Raw genomic sequence first — 24,661 nt, 5'->3', positions numbered from 1 at the left:
GCAGTTACAAAAGTTTTATTTGAATGAAAACAAAAAATGCATACAGAGTGTATAACGTTGTAGTTTTGACTCAAAGAAAATTCAAAATAAAGTCAGATGAGTAAAGAGCATTGACATGAAATCATGTCAGATTTCAGCTGCGATTCAAATACTTTCAAGATAAGTCCTCTATATGAGGCTCCACTCACTCTTTGGTTCATGCACAGCATACTTTGCTCTTGCTCCTTTCTGAATGCCTCTTTGAAGTGCTGTACTGTAATGATACTGTTTGTTCCTTTGTTTTCCTCGTAATTTGGAGACATGTGGTTTTCAGTGAAGTCCAGAGTTGAAGGGAAAGGATGTTGGAGAGTGACCACTTCTTTTACTAAAGTTAAGGCAAGCTGTTCAGCAAGTCCCTTCTTGCTGCCTGGCCTTAGGTGCTTTATCTTGCAAGTTGATGGTAAAAATTCAATAAAATTATGAAGACAATGGAGCAGGGCAGCTGGATGCCTATATAGTAGATTTAGAATAAAGTCAGTAATAACTACATGGTAACATTTACCAATAGAAAATTTTAAATGTAAATCATTTGTGAATGACAAATCTGGATAAAAAAGGCATTTCTCTTTGGAAAAGGGATTTAAAAAACAGTAAAATGAAAGCAATGCTGAAAAGATCTAAGCAGCTGAATTACATGGGCACTGCATTTGAACAGCAAGGAATTATTAAGGGGCAGTTACAGTTTAGTAATATCATAAAGAAAATCCAAGTTCCAACATTACATTCGAAATCAAAGTAAATTTGTATCATGTGACAGTGTTAGAAAAGGATGATGAATTTAGATGAAACATGTATGTTTCATTGCATGATATTTTCCTGCTCCTGAAAGATATGACTAAGGAGGAATGCATGATCACTAGAGGTGTGCAATTTGGCCAAAAGGCATGCCGTTTTGGGGTCCACTGTCAGCTGACCCCTCATTCTGTTTATCGGGAAGTTACTCGAATGGGGAGGGGTTTTGCTGTTTTCATTTGGCAAAGATTCAGCCCATTGGCTACAATGGGAAACTATAAAGGCTCAATCCTCAGCCATTTTAAGGCCTATTTACATGAAACCTACCTCCGTTTTAAACTCCATTTACAATTCACCAATCTACTACATTTTTAGAATTAATTTAAGTTTTAACCATAACATTTTTTAAAATAAGAAAAATTGCAAGAGAGGGTTCTGGGAATTGTAGTCACCGGTCGTGTCCATTCTTAGCCAATCACAGCATGGATACAACTAGGCTTTTTTACTTGCTGAGAAACAGAGAGAGAGAAAAAAACTTCAACTTCAATCATGCTTCGAGAGGAACTTTTCAATGCCAGCCCTATGCAAGTGCTGCCGGGAAAGCATATTTCCAGGGCCCTCTCTGGAAGAGGAGGGAACTTTCAAAAAAAAATGATCAGAGATTGCTTCTGCCAGGGAGAAAATACTTGGCAGATCCTTGCCTCAGGTATATTACAGATTTAACCCTCTCAAGAACCAACAAAATCTGGCTCCTTTAATCCATTTTGCTGGACTTTTTGTCTCCCTCCTCCACTTTCTGTTTTCAGAGATTACATAAAAAAGCCCACTGAAAACTACAAATCATTTTCATTCAAACTGATTTGGGCCCAAGCCTAATGAAACTCAGAATCGTGTTCACAGTGAACATTTGTCCTGTTAAAGATGCTTAATCTAGACTTCTGAAAAACGTCCTCTAAGAAAATTGGGTATATTGAAAAAAGCTAGGTACAGTATGACCCTGTGATTTCTTTTGGTTATGTCTGCTGTTTCTATCTGCATTTTATCAATGTTTGTAAGCAGTAGTATCTTCTCGCTTTCTTAGGACTAAGGAGATATAGAAGAAAAAAAATGACCAATTCAAATCAGAATAGTTTGTTTTAAGCAGCACATCGCATCATCAGTTTTGAAAAGGACTTTGTATTAAATGCATTTCTATGAGTTGCATTAAGTGTCAGTCTTTTGTTTACTCACCAAGGTAGATAATTTAAATACAAGAAGGATATCAATTATCTCTTTGTGTTTCATTGTGTGATAATAAGGTATCCCAGTGCCACACAGACAAGTTGATACTCATACCATTTTATGTAAATGCAGTATGAAGTGAACAAGATTTTTCTAGCCTTTCAACTGCTATTACCTGCAAAATACTGTTAAAATCCCATCAAATGGTGTTCTTTGATTCCACCTGAAGAGCGTGCCATTCAAATTTCCAAACTTACAACAGGTCACATATTCAGGAAACTCCTTGACTGGTGTACACTGCATTTGTTCCTGTAGCCACGTATTTATGGGATTCAGTGTACAGTCTGTAGAAGTTATTTGAAATGACCGTTTGTGTGATACTGCACAAAGTGCAACAAGATCTTGCATGGAGCCTATGTAGAGAGAAAACCATTCCTGAGACTAGAAAACAGAATTTTAAGCATTCATATAGAAAAGCACTGGAAATTATTTTTGCAACCATCTTCTAAATAACCGTGGCTGCTGTGGGGCAAAAACCCAATTTATATACATTATGCTCTTTTGTAGTACTATTTATTATAGGAAGACCTATTCGGAGGCAACAACAATATCCACACACAATATATCAGCCCTAATATCTGTGAAGAAAAAGATTTGGTGCCCATAGAGTTGGTTTAGAATTATAACATTATCTTCCATTACAGCAAAACTGCCAATCAGCCATCCTTTCAAATGTTGCTGGACAGCAAGTTCCAGAAGTTCTGATCATCACAGTCAATGGTAGGGAATGCTGAGGAACCCAGTTCTATAATATCTGGACAGATGCAATATTCCCTGCCATGTCTCATGGCACAATGTATGTTAAAACTGTCTTCAGTAAATTTCACAAAAACTGGCTCTAATGAGGAGATAAATTGTTTAAAACAATGAAAGGGAGAAACTGTAGTGTCTCATATCTTAAGTAGATGTGTTCTACTATTAACAAGTCATGAAATAAAATAAACATCATCAGGCAAACAATAATTTAAGTGGCTTGCTGTGAGTTTTCTGTGAAGTCTGTTGGAAACTAGGCAAGTGGGATTTATATATCTGTGGAATTAATACTTGCCTCAAACAGACAAGAGTTATTTCGCTTACCCTGGACATTCCACAGATATATAAACCCTGCTTGCCTACTTTCCAACAGACTTCACAACCTGTGAGGGTGCCTGCCACAGATATGGGTGAAATGTCAGGAAAGAATGCTTCTGGAACATGGACATACAGCCCAGAAAACTCACAGCAACCCAGTGATTCTGGCTATGAAAGCCTTCGACAACACAAGAATTGCAATATTTTTCTGTGCCTGGCCAGGACTGCAAACTACAATCAATAAACTGAAATATTTTTTCTTATAAAATAATATTTTAGAAAACAAAACAGGGACAATCTGAATATTAAACTCTTAAAAATATAAAAAATAATTAATGCATCATTTTTGTACCACAATTCAGGTTACCTGTCTCTTTCAGATTTATCGAATATTTTCCAGAAGAAATCTCTACCAGATTTAATAAGATAGTACCACATATTAAACTCAGTCTTTGGTTTTCCTGTGGATTTCCGTCTTTGAAATTTTTCTTCTTTGCACGCAGCAGCACCATACAATGTACTTCATGCCATGCCAAGAAAGGAGAGAGCTGGGTAACTGCAGTAAAGACTTTTGTCCTATCTGCCTTCGCTTGAAAAGGTCCTCCATTGTATTCATTTCCATTATGGCAATCTAACTTGACCCTTTTAGGACATGGCTCTAGTTGCCAACATGATGCATGTTCTGCCAGCATAGCTTTCTTCAGTATAACAACATTAGACTGGCACCTCACTGGAGAAACTGAAGGACATTTCTGATGCATTATCAAAGACAAGCTGACATCACCGAGCTGCCTGTTTTTTAAAATAAAATAAAATAAAAGCATAATTCATAGAGAGGAAGAAACATTTCTGAAAAGCTAGGATTGATGTTTTATAGTGATCTCATTGTTTGTGAACTTGTAACTTTTTCAGTGACCAGGATATTATATTACACTTTTATTTTAAAACAAAACAATCAAATCCATTTTAATATATACAGTGTGTGTGTGTGTGTGTGTGTGTGTATATATATAGCCATTTTCAACTTCTAAATTTACTGATTTTTAACCTTGCAATTGTTGGGATGAACCCTTAGTCTGTTTTAATGTTTAGCTGTGAAAACATAATTTCTTCTGTCACTGTTTAATGTTTGGTGATGTCTTCATTATTATTCTGATGTGGATGCTAGAAATGTTCTTTTAGGATCTGGGTGGTTTAGGTTAGGTTACTCTTTGTTTAGTATTGTACAGCATTGAATGTTTGCCGATGCTTGTTGTAAACTGTCCTGAGTCCCCACTGGGAGATAGGGCGGGATATAAAGTTATTGTTGATTATTATTATTATTATTTATCTATATAAAGAGTAATGTTTAATACTATATGGGAGTTAGGCCACTTACAAGTCAAATGCTTCCATTAATTTTACTGCAACTACTAGATTGTCCTCTGCTACACGGAACCAAACCTTCTCCACAAATTGTTCTTGGGCCGCAGATGGAGTTGATGTGTCACTTTCAAGCGTTTTCTCAGTTTCATCCCAAAGAGATACAAGACCTTCCTTACATAAAAGATACATATATTTACACACATTGTTGCAAATTGAGAATTCCAGAATTAGGAAACTTTGTCTATGTAGTTTGGTTAAAGCTCTATGGTGGACTATAGTAACAAACATTTACAACAAAAATATGTTTACACATATACTTTTAAGAGAACGTTGGAGAAAAGTACCCTTATTTACAGGATTTATGTTTTTCCTTTTCTGCTAAAAATAGACACAGGCAGCTAATAACAGAATCAGTTATGAATATAATAAAATTATATACTTAAAAACAAAGCATTTAAAACAGATTAAATTAAAATATGTCAATAAAAATTAAACAGTATCCAACTAGTTAAAAGTTTCAATAGCAACCCATCTGAACTGCTAAAAGCTCTTTTCTCTGTCTCTGTCTCTATATATATCTGTTTGTAGACAGACTGACAATAAAGAGGAGACCAGGCAAACTGTCTAGACTAGGTAGTTCAAGACCCTGGAAGCAGCAATGTCTCCATCAAACAGGCCCCTAACTTAGAGACAGGAATCAGGTCGCCCTCTAGATGTTGCCATACTGGTATTCGCATCCGAGCCAGAAGAAAATCGTGAAGAAAGCTGGGAACTGCAGTCCAAAATCAGTAGGTGGACCACATTATTCCCATCCTTGCTCAAAGGATAGCAAGTCCAAAGCAATGGATAAACACACATAAAACTGTTATTGCAGTCTGAACACAATCGTAAAATTTGGAAGAGACCACAAGGGCCACCAAGTCCAACACCTTTCCATGCAGGGGAGAAAAAAAACAAAGAATGTGTTGTCATGTCTACAGTTGCCAAACTTCATAAATGAATGCTGCTGCCATTCTAGCTGTGGTTATTAAAATGCACTCTGCTGCCACTGCTAAAACCCAGCTATCAAGACCAAACTGACCCTTCAAGAGGAGTGCATTTTCATCGTGCATTGTTCCTTGAATGTCTAGAAATAACTGTTCATTTGATTAAGTTCTTGTTTATTCATTCTCATCCAGATGACCATAGAGTCCAAATACTGCTTTAAATGTGAAACCAAGCTGGCTTTATCATCAGACTGGTAGCACTGAAGCTCTGAAATAATCTATCCTACCAAGATCACATGCCGTGTTAAATAGCATGGCACATAAGATGAAATGTTTGCACAGGCCAATGGCCACATCACTACACTGGAATCTATCAGTTTCACCATCTTTAGTTATCCTTCTAAGGAAGTAAGATAATGTCTCCAAGTTTGATCTCAAGCAGGTAACACAGAATACTAGGAACCAGCAGAGGCACATTCCATCACAATCAACCCTGAAACCAGTCTGAAATACCTCTTTCAGAAACACCTTGAGGTGAGATAGTCTAAAACAAAAGTGTGCCAAAACTGTGCACTTTAAAAAACTAGGATGGAAAAGGGTCAACCGCAGAAGGTCTCTACTTTACAACATTATAACTCTACAAGCAGACACCACAGATATACTTAGTGGACTTATGTTTCAGTAGTAGAGAACTACAGTGAACTGATTAGTTCTTGCTAATTCATTTATATAGTGGCATCACTTGGTGATTATTGTTGTAGATCAGCCACCAGAGGAAGATGATTTACTGATGATTTAAAGAATTGTGAGCTTTCCTGTGTCACAAAGTGATGGGCTCTCAAGTCTGGGAAATGATGGTTCTCTATATGAGAAAACCAGCTCGGAAAGTGCAGGGCCTCAAGGGCATTCAGGGGATTCAGAAGTAGCAAGAGTAGATAAGGAATCAAGTGAAGAGCTGAGTGATAAGGAGGATTCCCATGGGAACCCACCTGTAGCTACGGAGATAAAAAAAGGGTTTTTTTAAAAGCTGAAAATAGATTATATCGTTCAGAGAGATTACATAAGAAACAGAATGATTTCATGGGTGTCTATTAAACAACAAGTTATTTACCTTAAGGTCAGTTCAGGCAACACTGTGTTAGAGTGGGAAGCTAAGTCTGAGTTCTCTTGTTTCTGGTTCAAGTCAAGCCTTGATGTTGGATTTTATAGATATCCTGGAAGTTTTCTATGTTCCTGTTCATGTACTCTTGTTTTTAAGTTTTACTAGTTAATGCCTTCTTGATTGTGGACTTATGCTATATCTGTGATTTCTGGCTGTTCCCGGACTTTGTCACCCCTGGAATTTTATGAGACATTTAATAATAATAATAATAAACCTTTATTTGTACCCTGCTACCATCTCCTGAAGGACTCGGTGCGGCGTACAAGAGGCCGAGCCCAAATACAACAATAAAAACAGCAGCAACAACAACAATACAATAACTAAAACAAAAACAAAGCAATAACACTAACAACACCCAATGACGCAATTAAACACAATGGTCGGGCCAAATGTAATAATTAAAATTAAAAGTGCTGGGCATGACAAGGTGGGGTGTTTTGAGGGGGATGGGCATCAGAACATTTGGATTATTGTTTGGTTTTTATTGCTAAACTTTTTTGGATTATATATCTTCCTTTCTTATTCCTGATTTTATATGCTTTTTACAATAAAATGTTTGCCTATATTCCTAGACTCTGGTGTGCTGCAGTGGTCATAGATGTTTCCAGGCCTGGAATGCAACAATTATCAGTCTTTGTGACAAGAACACAGCATCGAATTTGAAAAGTTAGAACAGACTACAAGAGCCATATAGTCTAATTTCTTCACATGCAGAAATACACAATTAAACACTCCCAACCAACCTCTGATTAATTATGAAAACAAACAAAACCAAAATATCAAAACTGAGCCAAATACAAGGAAATTACTTTCTTATAAGGTCACACAGCTTGAAGAGGTATACCAAGCATCCACTAATATAAGAAGATACAAACAAACCCATCATGTCTCTGACAATAATTCTTTTCCCAAAGTTATCTTCATGAATTTTACCTTGACTGTACTTGGAAGAATATGTTTTCGATCTTCAACCATGTCTATTAATGCATTACAACTCTCTATCAGAACCTTTCCTTTGAGATGTAAATGGCGCTGTAACTCTTGAACTGAAGCAAAGCCAGCCTATACAATATAAAAGAGAACAAAGTATTCATGACAGAAAGGCAAAGCAGATTTTCTATGACAGATTCTAAAGTCAGTAAGATGTAACCCCTGTAGATATCACTCCTGTACTAAGAAAATTAATCCTCCAACTTGCAAATAGAAAGTTTTGTGCTCTCCATGACAACAACTTGAATAAAATAAAAAATCTCAGTTTACTTGCAGACTATAGCACAACAGAAAGGATGCAATTTCTTAGACCATGGACATCGATTTCTTGCAGAAACTACCTTTCTTTCATCCCTAACATTCCTTTTGTTGTTGGTTGCTTTGAGAAGACAAATTTGGACCCTGAAAGAACATTTATTGCAGAAGCCTGGTCAAAAATATAGCTGTTGCGCTAAGGTGAAAAGTTCATTGCACACTGACCGTGTGACTTACGAACAAAAAAACAACAAACAAAACTTTATTTATATACCGCTCTATCTCCCCAAGGGGACTCAGAGCGGTTTCCAAGTAACATAATCAACACATACAAAGAAAACAGCATAAACATAAAATTAACAAGACAATATAAGCATTAAAAACCACAATAGCACATATATTTAAAATAATCCTGCCTGTTCAAGGCAGTTTAAAAAGCCGGGCTGGGCTAATGCGATTTTAGAGGGCCAGGGAAATTAGGTAGAGTCTATGGCTGTACATTTCCAGGGCCTAATAGAAGAAAGGGACCCGGGTAATTGATAGAAAAAGATATGGACAATTTCAACAGTATCTGGGGCAGAGCTAGAACTAGTCGTTCTCAAAGGTTTGTTTAAACCACCAGGTGTTCAGACTCTTACAAAAGGAGGGGAGGGATGGGGCCTGTCTTATTTCTCCAGGGAGGCCAGAGGCGAGGGGCCACCACTGAAAAGGCCCTCTCTCTCGTCCCCACCAACCGTGCTTGTGACGATGGTGGGAGTGAAAGGAGGGCCTCCCCGGAAGATCTTAGAGAGAGATGCAATCGCGAAGACAGGCAGGGCCTGAACCGTTTAGGGCTTTATAGGTCATAACCTGCACTTTGAATTTAACTCAGCAACTTAGCAGCCAGTGAAGCTGTTTTAAAAGGGGTGTTGTATGCTCCCTATAGTTTCCTCCAGTAAGGAGCCTGACTGCCGCCCATTGCACCAGTTGGAGCTTCTGGGCCATCTTCAAGGGCAGCCCCACGTAGAGCACATTGCAATAGTCCAATATGGATGTAACCAAGGTGTGGACCACGCTGGCCAAGTCAGACTTCACAAGGTATGGTCGCAGCTGGCACATGAATTTAAGTTGTGCAAAGGCCCTCCTGGTCACTGCCAACACCTGAGCATCAAGTGCCAGTGTTGAGTCCAGGAAGACCCCGAAGCTACGGACCTGTGCCCTCAGGGGGAATGCAACCCCTTCGAGCACAGGTTGCCACCCAATACCCCTGTCGGCCCCACGACTGACCAGGAGGACCTCTGTCTTGTCTGGATTAAGCTTCAGCCTGTTAGCCCTCATGTAGTCCATCACAGCAGTCAGACATTGGTTCAGGGTCTGGGAGGCTTCCTTGGAGTTTGGTGGAAATGAGTAGAAGAGTTGGGAGTCATCTGCATACAGATGGCACCCAACTCCAAAACTCTGGATGACCTCACCCAGTGGTTTCATGTAGATATTAAAAAGCATGGGTGATAGAATGGAACCTTGTGGGACCCCACAGGTCAAAGGCCATGGGTCTGAGCAGGCATTGCATATGCATGCATATGTCACTATAAGCATGCCAGCTTTGACAGTCATGCTATCTGCCACCATTCCATCAGGTTGAAATGATAACAGAATGGGGAGCACAGTTTACACCTATGAAACCGTCTGATTCAGGCTCCTTCTTCTAGGACCTCTCCTCTAGTAGCATAGTTCATCAGACTCAGGCAAGAGGAACAGGGATTTGGCAGCTTGGCTGAAACCAACAATTTTGTGACTCTTCTTGCAAAATTGTTTCTATTTCCTATTATTGCTGTAAGAACTATAGTTCAGAAAGAGTTCCTTAAACATAAAGCCTAGTAGACAATGTTACTACTGATCTCCGTAACCTGTTCAAAATCATTTCCAGTTTAAGAGCACACACACACACACATATATACTGTATATGTCTCAGTAAAATAAAAATCACATTTCACCACATAATTTTTTTGGGGGAAAGGTGGGCATGACCATTATGCAATAATTTCTTTTTGGCTGCTATGAGGCTACCGATTTTGGGATCAAAAAATGGGGGTGCAACTATTATGTGGTGGAATGCAATGAAATATGGTATATACTCTGACTCAAGTTGAACCCATAATTTCCATGCAGAATGTTCCAGGTTCATTCCTTGGCATCTCATATTAAATGGGTCAAACAGCCGGTGAAAAATCTCTGCCCTACAGTGCTGCTGTCACCCAGAGCAGACACCGCTGGGAAAAACAGACAAGAAATCATATCTAAGAGAGACTACTATGTGATTTCTTTAAAACGGTCTAATATTTCCACTCCAGAACACAAGAACACACAATATCAGCAAAAATAAACAAATAAACACACAATAAAATTACAAATAAAACAGAACATATTTCCAAATCCTGTGCTATTTAGGAAAATGACTTTCAGGGCCAGTTAAAAATAATCCACAGTGAGAACAGTAGTTGGGATTACCTGTTGCAGCCAGTGTGGAGAGCCTTTTTTGTCAACAAGACACATACAGTAAAGACAATTTTATCAGGTCAAAGGGTTCCTTTACCAAATGTTTCCATATTTAGTAATGATCATCAATTGTCATAAGATCCTAAAAGAGTAAGGCAGCACTCCTATACTCCAGCCCAAAAGCTGATCAAAGGCCTTTGAGATGCAATGAAGTCCCCTCCATCAGTGTTGAAGACAGGCTGCTGCATGATGTTCACTTTGGATCAAAACAGAGCTTCCCATTCTCGGATTGCCTTGTTAGGAGATGTCCGAAGGGGGTATAGGATGCCCAGGTTTCCTTTTTACCCTAAAGCAACCCCCCCACACACACAAAAAAAACAAACAAACAAAGCCCTTCCAGAAACTGCCAGGTCAAGAGTTAACATAGTTAATTTTCCCCTCTTGTGGGAATCACCATCCTCACCACTGGCTGTGGCTGACTTCAGCTGTCAGGACAAACAAATGGCAGTGATGTTATGGACTTCCCTGCCCTCTCTATAGGTTTGCTTTCTAAGGTAAGCATGAGGGGTGTTGTTTCTAAGATGATATTGCCTAAGGTTTGGGCAAACTAATTCCTCAAACCACAGCTCTAATAAAAACATGCATAGAAATATTTTGTTTTCTTCTCTGTGCTTAGCAGTAATACCTCTCTTTCCAAAAACTGATATCAAATGTTATAGCAACAATTCAATTCCCCTAATCTTACTGTATTTGTTTACACTGGGCCACAATTATAACAGTGAATAATAAATTCTAACACCTTGCTCTACATTGACAAATGTCTAACTAAAAAGATCAAAAACAAGAGTTTTAAACCATGAAAATTCATGAAATACAGAACAATTTGTGTTAGATATGAAGAGGTGGTTGCTGAATACAAACCTGTAATCTTGTTTCAAGTGCTTTGATAGTAAGAAAGCAATTCTGTTGGTCTTTTACAGAAGATGAGTCTTCTTTAGCACTTATGTTACTCTGCAGAAAGAAAACACACATTAAATCTCCGTCTGAAAGCTAGCGAAGCACAAATATGTCAAAAACTCAAAAAGATCTAATCACACAATTGAGAATATTGTTAAGGGTATTTTGAAAAACAGCAAAGTAGCATGCTCATAAAAGGTAAGCAGGGAAATAAAATGTTTTCAGTATACTGTCAAAGGCTTTCATGGCCAGAATCACTGGGTTGTTGTAGGTTTTTTCGGGCTATATGGTCATGTTCTAGAGACATTTTCTCCTTCTGTTTTCAGTATATAATTACATCAAATATTAATGTAAATACATGCATTTTCAGTTGAACAAATACACACTTAAAGTGAACAGCATGAAATAGCAACATAGGTCTACCGATTCAGCAAAATCTATCTGTATACTGGAGATCATACTTGGATGCACAAGTACTTTACATGTCAACATGAATTTACAGAGATCTAGTATCTGCTTCCTCATTTCTGATCATCTCTGTGTGGTTTTTTTGTTTTTTGTTTTTGTCATGATAAGCCATGGTCCCAGGCTACTGTCTCAAGGCATATGATGCCGCAACCTACTTGTTGTTGCCACAAGTTTTCAAGTCTTTTCCAGTTCTGGATCTGACCAGTGCCCAAATCACAGACCACCAGGGATTCAATGTGCATCTCCTTGTATTTCAGGAAAAAAAGAACACAGAAAGTATGCAAATACAGCACACATTTACATAAACAGATTTTGCATATAATTATAATTTTAGGAGACATTTTATGAGAAAGCATTCTATTCGGTTATATTGCAACCTATTCCTACCAGACTCTATTTCGGGAACAAAACCTGTGAAACATGATGGTTTACTTTGGAACTATATATGAGAATACGCTGCAGTGAGCCCAAGCCTCACAAATTCTCCCCCTCCAGCATGTCTGTAAGAAAATAAGACACTTCTGCTTCCATTTTAGATCAACTGTAGTATATTATGTGTTCCAAACCATAAATTCCAATTCACTGTAACTATGGTTAGTTGACTCAAGCTAACTTTATAAAAGACCACTTGAAATTGGGTTGTTTCATGACATTCACAGCTTGTTTTGCTGGGTGACCCAATGTACTATTAAATTGAAATAGAAACTAAAATAGGAAGAGGGTGAGCATGAGCCTATGCTTGCTGTGATTTATTTTCATAATGCTAAATTAGGGATGGGAAATGTGTGACTCACACATTTTCTATCCCTAGTAGTACATCAATGCTCTCTGAATGGTGATTTCCCTTCTAAATCTCTACCTTAAAACTTCACCGAAATCCTGCAAAACACAAACCAATATTTTATGTGTGGCAGCATGGTGCTGTGGCTTGCACACTGGACTACCAGCATTGGAATCTCTATTAAGCCACGAAACAGCCTTAAGCAAATCATATTCTTTTAGCCTCAAAGGGTGTCCAACCCTCTCTGAACAAATCTTACCAAGAAAACCTAGGGATAGAGTTACCTTACGGCCACTATAAACTGGAAAAGACTTGAAAACTTGTGGCAACAACAAGATTGTCATTCCCAGGTGGCATCTGCAGATGAAATTGTTAGGTTGCAGCCTGCTTCCAGTGGCACTGGTCTACTTTTTGCATTGTACGCCCATCAACAAACATGGCCAATGGTGAGAGATTTCAATGCCAGGAGAGCTAAAGTTCAAAACATTGGAGAGGACTGGCTTCAGGAAGGCAGACATCTAGCTGAACAAGCCTACTGGCCTACTGTAGTTAAGTAGGCACAGCAGTATCTAGCTAACAGACTAGGAATAAAAACAACTATTAAAATTAAATATGTTTTTCACTGTGTTTCTTTTTTTCAAACATTTCCCAACTCGGTTAACAAATCTTACCATGTAATTAACCTTTCCAAAATCTGTTATTTGGAATGTATTCAGACTTTCTGAAATGGAACCACTCTTTAGAAGAACAAGGATTTGTTCTGTTCCAATGCCAGCAAAATCATCAACCAGTACTGATGCCATATCTTTCCAGCAGGAAGCAACCTGCAAATGAATGTTAAGCATCAGGAGTGTTTTCAGATGGAACTGATGAAGGCTTCACATTTGGAGATCCAAGAGCTAATGCTTATGTTTTATTTTTAAAGAACAGACTTTATCTGCAGATGTTATGAGTCAGCATTAATACCATATTATGGTAACACTGGAATACTTTTATTTAACAAAGAATGATTTTTAAACCACAGATAATACCTCTCTGGGAGTCTCTAGTCCTCTAACACAACCTTATGGTCAACACTTGGTTAAAGTTGACCATATAGTTGTGCTGGAGAACCTAGAAATTCCTACTGGAAACATACTAATCAAAGCCATGAATAATCAAATATCCAAAACTTAAACCTACACCAAAATTAACATTATTACTTATACATGATACAAGAGGAGAAAGAATTGGTTTCTAATTTGATAACAGCAGCTAAATTGCTAATAGCAAAAAACTGGAAAGAAAAAAAATTCAACTGGAAGAATGGTATAGGGACATTTGGAATATAACTATTAATGATAAGCTAACCTGCAATATTAAAATTTAAAGGGAAATATGTAAACAAACAGACTTTTGGAAAATATGGGAAAAATTTATTGAATATTAAAATTTAAAGGGGAATATGTAAACAAACAGACTTTTGGAAAATATGGGGAAAATTTATTGCTTAATGAGGGAAAGGGGTATAAGCCAGCAAGAGAAACAATGACATTTTGGAACGGTGAAACAACATGAGTTGGTTGGTCCTGGTGAAGGGGGCACAAACTAAGGGGAAGGGGAAGGCAGTATAATAATAATTATAAAGAAATACAATATGTATAAGTGGATAAAAAGTGAGTGATAGAGTTATATGTAGTATAAGTTGTAATGGAAATGTAAGGATAATGATAAGAAATATGATTAAAGATGTTTCTGATGTTTTTTAACTGTTAGATTGTATATAATATGACATACTTTTTGTGTAAGATACTGTAAAAAGAGGGAAGAATGTAAACTTATACATTTTGTTGGACAACTTTATAAATAAAATCTTTAAAAAAACCCTACACATGTGGATAAATATGCACAGGCTTCTTTAGGCATGTGTCCTAAAAATAATTTTCTCTCAGAATTTGTCATTTTTGTTAAAGATAATGGAAGTGTATGCCATTCTATTTACATGGTTACAAATACTCTAGTTACTGCAAATAATTTATATATAATGTTTTGAAAGTGTTTGAATATAGCTTTTTAATCAAAAAATGTTATAGCAGAAAACATCTGAACACTGAAATATTTATAGAAATGTTTTCAGTTCTATTTTTTTCTAGCAAGCCAACACACTGCATGTGGATGAGGATTCTTAAAGCATGGACTGGGCTGATACACCAGATGAGAAGACAGAACTTTTACAGAAGATGAGAAGAAAGCAATTTTAAAATTCTAAAAACAAAAACAGTAGAATGTCAATACCTGAAAATTATGTTTCCACACGGCACATATGTCTCCTGAAGCAAATGTCACAACAACCAACTGGCTGTCTCCTTCCACCTCAGCTATTTGTATGGAACAAGGCTTCTCAAATGGAAGTTGCTGAACGTCTTTAGGCAGACCATCTTGGAAGAAGATCAACTGGCTTTTGCATGTGACTGCAACAATCAGCGTCCTGAACTTGCTCTTTAACGTCTCAGCTTTGCAAATGTGCAGACACGATACGATGCTACCATATGCATGAGGTAGAAAAGCAGTACCTGCCAGAACTTGCTGTTTTTCTAGTGCATAGGCAAAACATTCAGTTCCCCAGATGAGTGCATCTGATTTGGCAATACTTTGACCTCCTCCTGGCAAATAGGAAGACCTGGTTCCTAGAACAACAGTACCCTCACCCTTAATCTTCCCCACCCATTTGATGGAAGAAAACTGAACAGGGGCACATAAAACAGCGCCAGTTTGTGGAGAAATATAAAACAGTTGTTTTGAATAGCTCCAAAGAACTGTTGGGCCATCAAGAACTTTTACCGATTCTTTGAGTTCATAGTCCAATTTAAAGTGTAATACCACCTTAAATTTATTAAAGTTATAAAGGATGAGTAAAATATATTTAATTCCCCCTTTCTTTTTCTTTTTCAGCAGAATATAGGGATGAAGAATTCCTGTCCTGAAGCAAGATGCACAGCAAGATTCAATCATTTCAACACCTTCCCCACTCATGCTGAAAGACCCAGTGGATGTTTCAACAAATAACTTTGTACCAGTGTCAAAAGTCATTTGTCTGACATGTAATGTGTTTATTTTGCTACTGCCAGCCTGTGAAGATTTTTCTTTTAACAGCTGAAAAATAAAGACTTCCCCATTATAGGACAATAACTGCTCTTGTTGATCTGTTATCATTGTTTTTTCTTTTAAAAATCCACAATATGAAGACTGGGCGCTCCCTTGGTATCAATAATGATGATTCCTCTGGTTAGTTTTAAAACAGCATTTTCACAATCTGGGGAGGAAATGTTAATTCTGATCATTTCAACATAAAGAAATGTAAATGAGTCCAGATAATTCAGTTCAACAAGTGTATTGTAAATTATTTAATCTTCTACACTCCAAACCAACCATGCTAAATATCAGAAATAAATACCATACGTCACTTGCTAATAGTGTTCCCTCGCTACTTCACGGTTCGCTTTTATGAACTAAAATTTAAAAATTAGGTTGAAAGATATCTTGGCAGGAGGGCTGCTGACTACCAGAAGGCATTCATATGAGCATAAATGCAGCATTACATTATGTTCTTCTGTATCAGTTATTCAGAAACATTCAGTACAGTGAGGAATCCAACTGATATAGTGTTTCAGTCCAAGTGACAGAATTCCTCTTAAATAAAGTAAAACATATAAATGAATTAGCTGTCTGTGGATGTTCTGGTACAAGGCAAGAAGGGAAGGACCTAGTTTTAAGTTTTACAAACTAACAACTTGGTTTCGTCAAGCAAACAAAAAGACCAAGCAATACATCATTAAATATCTGAATAAAATATGTTTATAAAGGTTTTTTATACCCTGGGATCATAATTGAGGTTCGGTCTGCACACTAAACTCGACAATCTGGACAAAAATGGATATTTCCTTGCCAAAGCTACAAGCGGCTCCAATCACTTGTATCCAATGTTACGAATCTGGCTGCCATCTTCTCAAATACAATTCTGGCCTTTACAAGCTACTATGAAAAATGGAAATCATCTATATGACCACGTAGCACAATTGGAGATGTAAAATTTCTGGAAATATGGCAACCTTAAAGAAAAACAATTCTTCTCAAGGTGTTCTAGAAAAAAAGGTTTCTTTTTTTCCAGAAAGATAAACACATAAAATACTGTATTTTCCGGCATATAAGACTGGGTGTATAAGACGACCACCAACTTTTTCAGTTAAAATATGGAGATTGGGATATACTCGCCGTATAAGACTACTTCTCTTCCAATGCACACCAAATCAAAATTTAAAAACCATCAGATTTTATTTCAATATGGTAATTTTCTATTACCGTGCCTCCTTCTCTGCCTCTCAGATCTCGCACATATGCGTCTGCACCGCTTCACTGCAGTCTTCAGGAGCGAGATCTGAAGGACAGAGAAGGAGGTACGGTAACAGGATACAATAGAGGGCCAGACAGGTAAAAGAGGTGTTTTTTCTGGGCACAGTGTCACTCTTTCTTTTTTTCCCCATACCCTGGGTGTCCCAGACGCCTGCAGCTTGCTCCGCCCTTCACTTACACTTCCTGGTAAGGTGCCCCCTCACCTCATCATCGGGACCATGTTAAGTCACTTATTTCCATGAGTCCTGGTGAGTGGATTTCCTTCTATTGTACTTGTACAGCGCCACCCTTGCTGCTTTCATACCGTTGCAGCATATTCTGGGTATGTAGCTGTGGCCGTTTTTTAGCTCTCTCCCCCCCCCCCCCCCCCATCATATGTGGCAACCGCAGATTCTCCAGTCCGGCTTGGAAGTTTCAGCACCTGCCCTATACTATGACCCCGGCACGTAAGACGATCTCCAACTTTTGACAAGATTTTCCAGGTTTATAAAGTAGTCTTATACACCAGAAAATACAGTATTTACAGCAGAGGTGGATGACTGCATGGAAATTTTACCACCTTGCATCTGCCCAGTAAGCTACATCAGTGCATTCTAGTATGCCCAAACCGATGTGATATGATGTGTGTTCCTGCAATTTTGGTTGATTTGCAGGAAACTTTAAAATCTTTTGTATCTTGGGGAGATTTGTGGGAGACTTGAGAAAGCTAGATGTGACTTCTTTGGTTTGAGCACATTTGGGGCAGTTTGGGGCCAAAAAAAAAAGCTGCATAAACAATTCTCTTTTTTTCCAAAAAAAAAATAACAATCTGGAGACATTGTGGAGTTTTTATTCCCTAATCGATTTTCCCTTAAAAAGAGTTCAGAGGGGGGAAAAAAATCATATTATGCTTTCTGCCTTTTCATGGCCTTCATTTCTCAAACAGCAATCACTTTTACACAGCACTACAAGCACATAAATACATCCATGACAATGGTACATTAATTATTGCTAAATTGACAGTATGTAGTGAATCTTAAATGTAGTCTACAAAAAGTAGTCCAGGCAGTTAAATAGAGATCAAAGTCTTTGTTCAGCAAAGGCTCACATAAAATATAAAGAACATGGTTTTCTGTGAGCGAGTAGATGGCGACTACTGGGCATATGTTCTGATGGCGACTACAGGGCATAAGTTCTGTATCAGAAATTAGAACTGATGTGGTCTATCCAGCACAGTGTTATGAATCAGCACTCCAAATAACCAAACCAAATCTAAAATTGACCAAAAACAGATTCATTAACCTTTTGGTACTAATGTTGAAGAGTGGTCCCTGATCAAAGAGCTCCCTGGTCAAAAAAAAGGTTGGGAACCACTGGTCTACAGTAATACAATTTGTGGGGGATACATGCTAATATATAATATAATGCTAATTATAATGTTATGCTAATAATATAATGTAATATAATAAATTGAATATACATATGATATTTATATTATTATGTAATACAATATAATAGCAATAATAAGATATTATAATTATATATTTTATATTACATGTAATATTACTAATAATATTACAATATAATGGTATAGTACAACATGGTAATATATAATACTGATATTGTAATATGCTAATAATATAATATATTGTATGTATATATATCTTGTAAACTGCTGTGAGTCCCCTTTGGGGTGAGAAGGGCGGCATATAAATGTTGTAAATAAATAAATACATTCCCAGACATTGCATGGATATGCAAAACTGTACACAATAGTGAAACTTGGTAATATGAAGAACTTTTGGTCTATGAACATGATGCAATTGAGCTGAAGGGCCTAGAAAATGCCTAGAGGGTCTGGACACGGTGACCATGGATAAATTAAACCTGGATTGCAATTCCAGGAAATCCATGTTTTGGTACACAAATTTACTCTTAACTATAACTGCAACGTTTGCCCCAAAAGATGTTCCTCTGAGTTTAGTGGAACGTATTCTTAGGCCTCTTGGAAGAAACAAGAAACAGAAATTCGATACAAATAGTACTCCCAGGAAAGTGGTCAACACTCTCTCAACTGATTGTGTTGTATGTTAACATGCTACTTCCCACTTTGATTTAGGTAAGAAAATATTATTATAATAATCATTATTACCTTGATCTGGTCATGAATCACTTGAGGTGGTTTCAGAAAGTCACTGAAGCAACTTCAAGGGGGGAAAAATTAAGACAAAATGAGATCTTCTGCCACTTTCCAACTAAATCTTTCTCTATAAAAATCCCCAGAAGGGCAATTTTAACCTCTTTTCTGCCATTTCAAGCACACTTACTTCAAAGTATCTCTCATTGGACTCAACAGCATTTATTTCAGAGTTATGGGGGGGGGGGGTCCAGATACTGACACCAAAAATACGCCATAAAGTTGTATGCCTGCATCGCTCCTTGACGCTGACAGGAAAGAACTAAGAACTACTGCCGGCAGCCATTCCCGCTTCCAAATGCCGCGCCCCGTGGTGCACTGTGGGAGTGGGGGCGGAAACAGGCGGGAGAGGCTGACGTCGCGTACTGTCATTGGACCTTGGAAACAAGGGGGCGGGCACAACAACGAGGAAGCAATGAGGATTGGCTGTCCTGTCATGCTAAGGACGGCATGACGCAGGGAAAGTAGTGGAGCGAGGAAGTAGAAGGTGGGAGCTTGACGTGCCTGCGCGAGCGTTCGCGCACGCGCGTGAGTGTTAACTTTGGAGGGGAAAAAAAAAACCACTCACGGCTTCTGAAGGGAAGGGAGCGGATTGGTTCGGGAGAGGGATTGTCACCGAAGGTGAGGCGCGTGCCCACTCGCTGAGGCCGGGTATTGCTTGGGCGGTGCGTCACGCGCTCGGCGCCTCGCTCGCTCGCGCGCTCTCCTTTTTTTTTTCTTCTTCCTGCCTCCCTCACTCTCTTTTTCGCTGAAGGCGCTTCTCTCGAGCGGCCGGCAGGACGATGGCGGAGGTGAGTGTTTGGATGGGAGGGACCGGGGATGGAGGAGAGGGATGGAGAAGGCCGCAGGCCCCGTCCAGAAGCCCCGCTGGGAGAAGAGCGGGGTTTGCATCAAGTGCCAAGTCGGGAAGAAGTGGAGTGAGGTGATTTGAGGGCCTCTGAAGAGAGTTTCTCCCCCGCCCCCCCTCAAAAAAGTATAATTATTTCTTCATTTGTATGTCGCCTTCCCCCAGAAGTGGGACTCAAGGCAGCTCACAGGTAAATGCAGCTAAAACACACACACACACACACATAAATTATCTGTGCATAATGAATACCTTAAAAACCAAAGAACCAATGAACGAAATCACACCAAATTTGGTAACAAAACGTCTCACAACAAAAGGAGTGACCATCACTCAAAGATTATGATTTTGTCATTTGGGAGTTGTAGTTGCTGGGATTTATAGTTCACCTACAATCAAAGAGCATTCTGAACTCCACCAGCGATGGAATTGAACCAAACGTAGCACACAGAACTCCCATGACCATCAGAAAATATTGGAAGGGTTTGGTGGGCATTGACCTTGAGTTTGGGAGTTGTAGTTCACCTACATCCAGAGAGCATTGTGGACTCAAACAATGATGGACCTGGACCAAACTTGGCACAAGCACTCAATACGCCCAAATACGAACACAGATGGACTTTGGGGGAAATAGACCTTGACATTTGGGAGTTGTAGTCACTGGGATTCACGGTTCACCTACAATCAAAGAGCATTCTGAACCTCACGAACGACAGAATCGGGGGCAAACTTCCCCCATGACAAGCAGAAAATACTTAAGGCCATCCAATCCAACTCCCTTCAGGGCAAGAAAACATAATCAATGTCCTCCTGACAAAGAGCCATCCAGCCATATAGATAGATAGATAGATAGTCAGATATGACTCACACACACACACACACACACTGATATAGTATCATAGATTTGAAAGGGACCCCTGAAGAAGGACAATGATATCTTGCATGTTCCAGGGTGGGCAAACCAGACACTCTCCACATCAACACTGGCAAAGAAACAGCAAGAAATACTGTTTACCCACAAGCATAAAGAAATTACATATATTAGAAACCAACACTTTTTCATTACTTTATTTTTCAGATCAACAGACTGGGCCACAGCAACTCGTGGCAGGGCACAGATAGTATATATATATATATATATATATATATATATATAAAGTTACTTTAATTATATGTAAAGGTGTATATTATGTATACACACAGGTATATATACACATGTTATGTATACCCTTTTTTAAAAAAATCAAAGTGGTTTAAAAATAAAATAAACACACTTATATGTGTGTTTGTGTGTCAGTGATATGCAGTTCCCAACTTACGAACAAGATAGATTATGTAGTTCTTAAGTTAAATTTGCTTATAAATTAGGACAGGCATATCTTTAGGCATAACACCAGCCAAAAATTAACTTTGGATAGTATCGGGAAAGGTGAACACACCTGTGGTGTTTGTTTTGCTGTCTGTGCCCCTGTTCAGAAGATTTCACCTCACTTTCTGTCCCTGTAATAATTGGATTTGAAAAAAAATGGCTTGTGGAAACAAAGGTTGGGCATAAAACTTCATTGGAGATACCTTCCCCCATGATCACTCTTTCAGGAGCAAATTTCACTTCCTAGAGGTAGATTTCTTCCTGTTGTCTCACCTTCATTATTAACTGTGTGTCGTTTGTAAGTGAGATGTTTATAGCCCAGGAATTGCCTGTCTGTCTATCTATCAATCTATTTACAATATTTATTTTCTGCCCTTCTCACCCCACAGGGGACTATCTATCTATCTATAATAATTTATTTATTATTTATTTTGCATATGTGGAAACTGCTCTGGGTCCCCTAGGGGAGATAGGCCAGTATACAAATAAGGTTTATTATTATTACTGTATTTATTTACCGCTTTTCTCACCCCAGGGGGGACTCAAAACGGTTTACAACAAATAATGGCAAAATTAAATCCCTCACAAACATATAAAACCAAATCATAAATCTAAACAAAACATATAACTATTCATTAAAATCAACAAGGCAATTAAACATAAGATAAAACTACATGTAGACATAAAAATTAAAACCACCTAATATAAACATTAAAATCACATGATCCAAACTCATAGACCGGGGCCATTCCAAATATCGATTGCACACATTCCATATTTATTTCTTGTACTGCATTACTTTCCTAATCAAAAGTCCCACAACCACGCCTTTGCTTTCTTGCTAAAGGCCAGGAGGGAGGGTGTTGATCTAATCTCACTGGGGAGACTTCCAGAGCCAAGGAGCCATCACTGAGAAGGCCCTGTCTCGTCACCACCAAATGCACTTGCGAAGCAGGTGGATCTGAGAGCAGGACCTCCCCAGAAGATCTTAACCTCTGCGATAATAATAATAATAATAATAATAATAATAAATTTTATTTGTATCCTGCCCCATCTCCCCATAGAGGACTCGGAGTTGTAATATCATAAAATACAAGTATTCAATGCCAACAAATACATACATACATACATACATAACTTAATAAAACATGTAAAAAAACACAAATGATGTTAAAAGCCATATTCTCATTCCGGTCCATATTTCTTAAAACCTTAACCCTCTGCTTGGGTACACAGACATGTTTTTAATTGCCCAAAATTCTGAAATATTCCAAAATTGCCCACTTGCATGGCTGAGAACAGTGACATCTTTGCCTTCTGGTGGCTCACTGTACCCAAATTGTGTTTCAAGCATGAAATAATCAAATATTTTGTATTAAATTACCCTCAGGCGCTGCATGTAAGGTACATATGAAACATAAATGAATGTTGTGTTTAGAGTTGAGTCCCATCACTGGAATCTCTCATTATTCCAACTCCAAAATATGGAACACTTTTGGTTCCAAGCATTTTGGATGAGATGCTCAGTCTGTATGTGTGTATGTGCATATACACACATACACAGACATTAATACCTTGTATCTTTGGTGATTATTGAAGGCTAAGAAATACATTGATTTTGAAGAATAAATATTATCATGAGGATTGAATCTGAGTTACAAATTTCATCTTGAATTACAATTGTATGTGAGATATTCAAATTGTCACCTCCGGACTGTTGACCTTGTCAGAAAACAGAGTTGCAAAATCTTGCTTAAAGTTTCTCTTTTGTACTGTTGGAATTTCCAATCCTGTTAAAGGAGTATGTGGTTTTTTATTATTAAAAATGGCAAGAAAATTGTTTAGTATTATAAGCTGTTAAAATGCATGTGTTTGGGGGGCATCCCTTATTTACTTTGGTCTAGCAGTCCAGAATTGATATCCTCACTTTTGGTGGTGTTTAAGAGGTTAAAAAGTCTGGTATGATTTTGTGGAAGGTGCCTCTACTAGAGGAAAGTTGATAAAACCAGGCTTCTGATTTTAAGCCATGCTTTCTGTAGGGAGAAAACACTAATATTTTTGATATTTTGAGTATTCTTCTATTATGGTAACTTCCCACCATACTCAAAATTTGGTAGTATCTGTCCTTTTCACAAGTGTAGTTTGATGCACTGACCTTTCAGAAAGATCCTATTAAATGTTCTAGCTTTTTTCAAAGATCAGATGGATGAGAACACTGCTTTCGTAATAACTCTGTAAGATTTCATATCATTGTTCTTTTTATCTTTGATCTTCATTTTTGTTATCAACATCTCTTACTATCCTTTTCACAAATTTGGTGATTTTGAGATTACAGTCTTTCTATTTGAAGGTAGGGAAATGAGTTGAATGTAGTTTTGTTGACTAACTTATAGCAATTTTCAAGAGTTTCTGGATTTCAATTCTAACAAGTCAAATAATAAAATCACTTTGTCACCATGAATGAATTTCTGTGAAACCCAGAAGTTCACATCAGTCTTAGTATGAAAAGAAACATGATAGGCACACAATATGCCCAAAGGAACCGTGCGTGTTCTTGTAAATATCTGTCTTTTGTTCCCATCTCTGAGATTTACTTTAAAATCAGTTAATTAGTTTTTAATTAAGTAGATAGGATAAATCTGGAGTCTGTCCACCCCCGTGTTAAGAGATGTTTGAAAACCTCTTTCTTTCTAATTCAGCAGGACAAGACTTCATTAATATGTGAAACCAGACAACGTTTTGAAGCGGAATATGTTCCAGGTTGGTGTCTTCCTTGTATTCATAACTATTTCTTTACTTTATGTTATGCTTTCCTGCATCTGAGTTTGTAACAGTATGCATGGAGTACAAAGGCGGTTTCATTCTGTGGTGCCACTAAGAGCTATCATGATTTATTTGGGGTTTTGTTTTTTGTTTTGCAAAATTTGCTCTGAGGGGTTTTGCCTTGGCTTTCTTATGAGACTGAGGCCCCTTCCACACTGTTCTTATGTCCCAGGATCTGTTCCCAGGTTATCTGCTTTGAACTGGATTATATGAGTCTCCACTGCCGTATAATATGGGATAAGCAAATAATCTGGAATCAGATCTTGGGACATAAGGACAATGTAGAGGGGGGCATGATTTTCTCAAATGGATTTCTATGGCTGAGGAAGAATTCAAAGCCTAGCTCCAGATTTGTAGTCCCAACACTCAACCCACAGCACTATGCAGGCTCTGAAAGTGTAAGCATTTAGAATTGTGGATGTACTTGTTCAGATTTGTGCCCTCTAAAAATGTTCCAAGCCTCTTTGTACCATAATTAGTGGCAAGTGTTTTCCTCCT

At 38.0% G+C, this 24,661-nt stretch overlaps 2 protein-coding genes across 10 annotated transcripts in view; one reads left to right on the top strand and one right to left on the bottom strand.

Moving 5' to 3' along the window:
• On the bottom strand, positions 1-19,442 carry FANCB (FA complementation group B). Of its 6 annotated transcripts, none has more exons than XM_067466797.1 (10): positions 19,083-19,442; positions 16,901-16,976; positions 14,837-15,854; positions 13,234-13,386; positions 11,278-11,367; positions 7,570-7,698; positions 4,502-4,659; positions 3,491-3,915; positions 2,168-2,405; positions 1-489 (listed from the first exon to the last, which is right to left on the bottom strand). In XM_067466797.1, the coding sequence occupies exons 3-10, from the start codon at positions 15,752-15,754 to the stop codon at positions 93-95; spliced, it is 2,508 nt and encodes an 835-aa protein (XP_067322898.1). In that variant the 5' UTR covers positions 15,755-15,854; positions 16,901-16,976; positions 19,083-19,442; the 3' UTR covers positions 1-92. The 6 variants fall into 6 exon arrangements, with proteins under 6 accessions (XP_067322898.1, XP_060625977.2, XP_067322899.1 ...); XM_060769994.2 differs by lacking the exon at positions 16,901-16,976 and having other exon boundaries at positions 19,083-19,134; positions 19,258-19,442; XM_067466798.1 differs by having other exon boundaries at positions 19,258-19,442.
• A 177-nt stretch (positions 19,443-19,619) lies between these two features.
• MOSPD2 (motile sperm domain containing 2) overlaps positions 19,620-24,661 on the top strand; it is a 38,107-nt gene continuing 33,065 nt past the window's right edge. Inside the window, exons 1-2 of one of the 4 annotated variants that reach the window (XM_060770002.2) lie at positions 19,620-19,748; positions 24,040-24,100. Coding sequence is in view for 3 of the 4 variants with exons in the window: in XM_060769997.2 (XP_060625980.2) it covers positions 19,910-19,918; positions 24,040-24,100 (70 nt within the window). In the remaining variant the exon portion in view is untranslated. The other 3 variants (XM_060769998.2, XM_060769997.2, XM_060769999.2) reach the window with 3 other exon arrangements.

Source organism: Anolis sagrei, chromosome 3 (assembly GCF_037176765.1).
Source record: "Anolis sagrei isolate rAnoSag1 chromosome 3, rAnoSag1.mat, whole genome shotgun sequence".
NCBI classification, from domain to species: Eukaryota; Metazoa; Chordata; class Lepidosauria; order Squamata; family Dactyloidae; genus Anolis; species Anolis sagrei.
The sequence above is the reverse complement of the archived record's forward strand: the minus strand, read 5'-3'. Positions and strand labels throughout refer to the sequence as shown.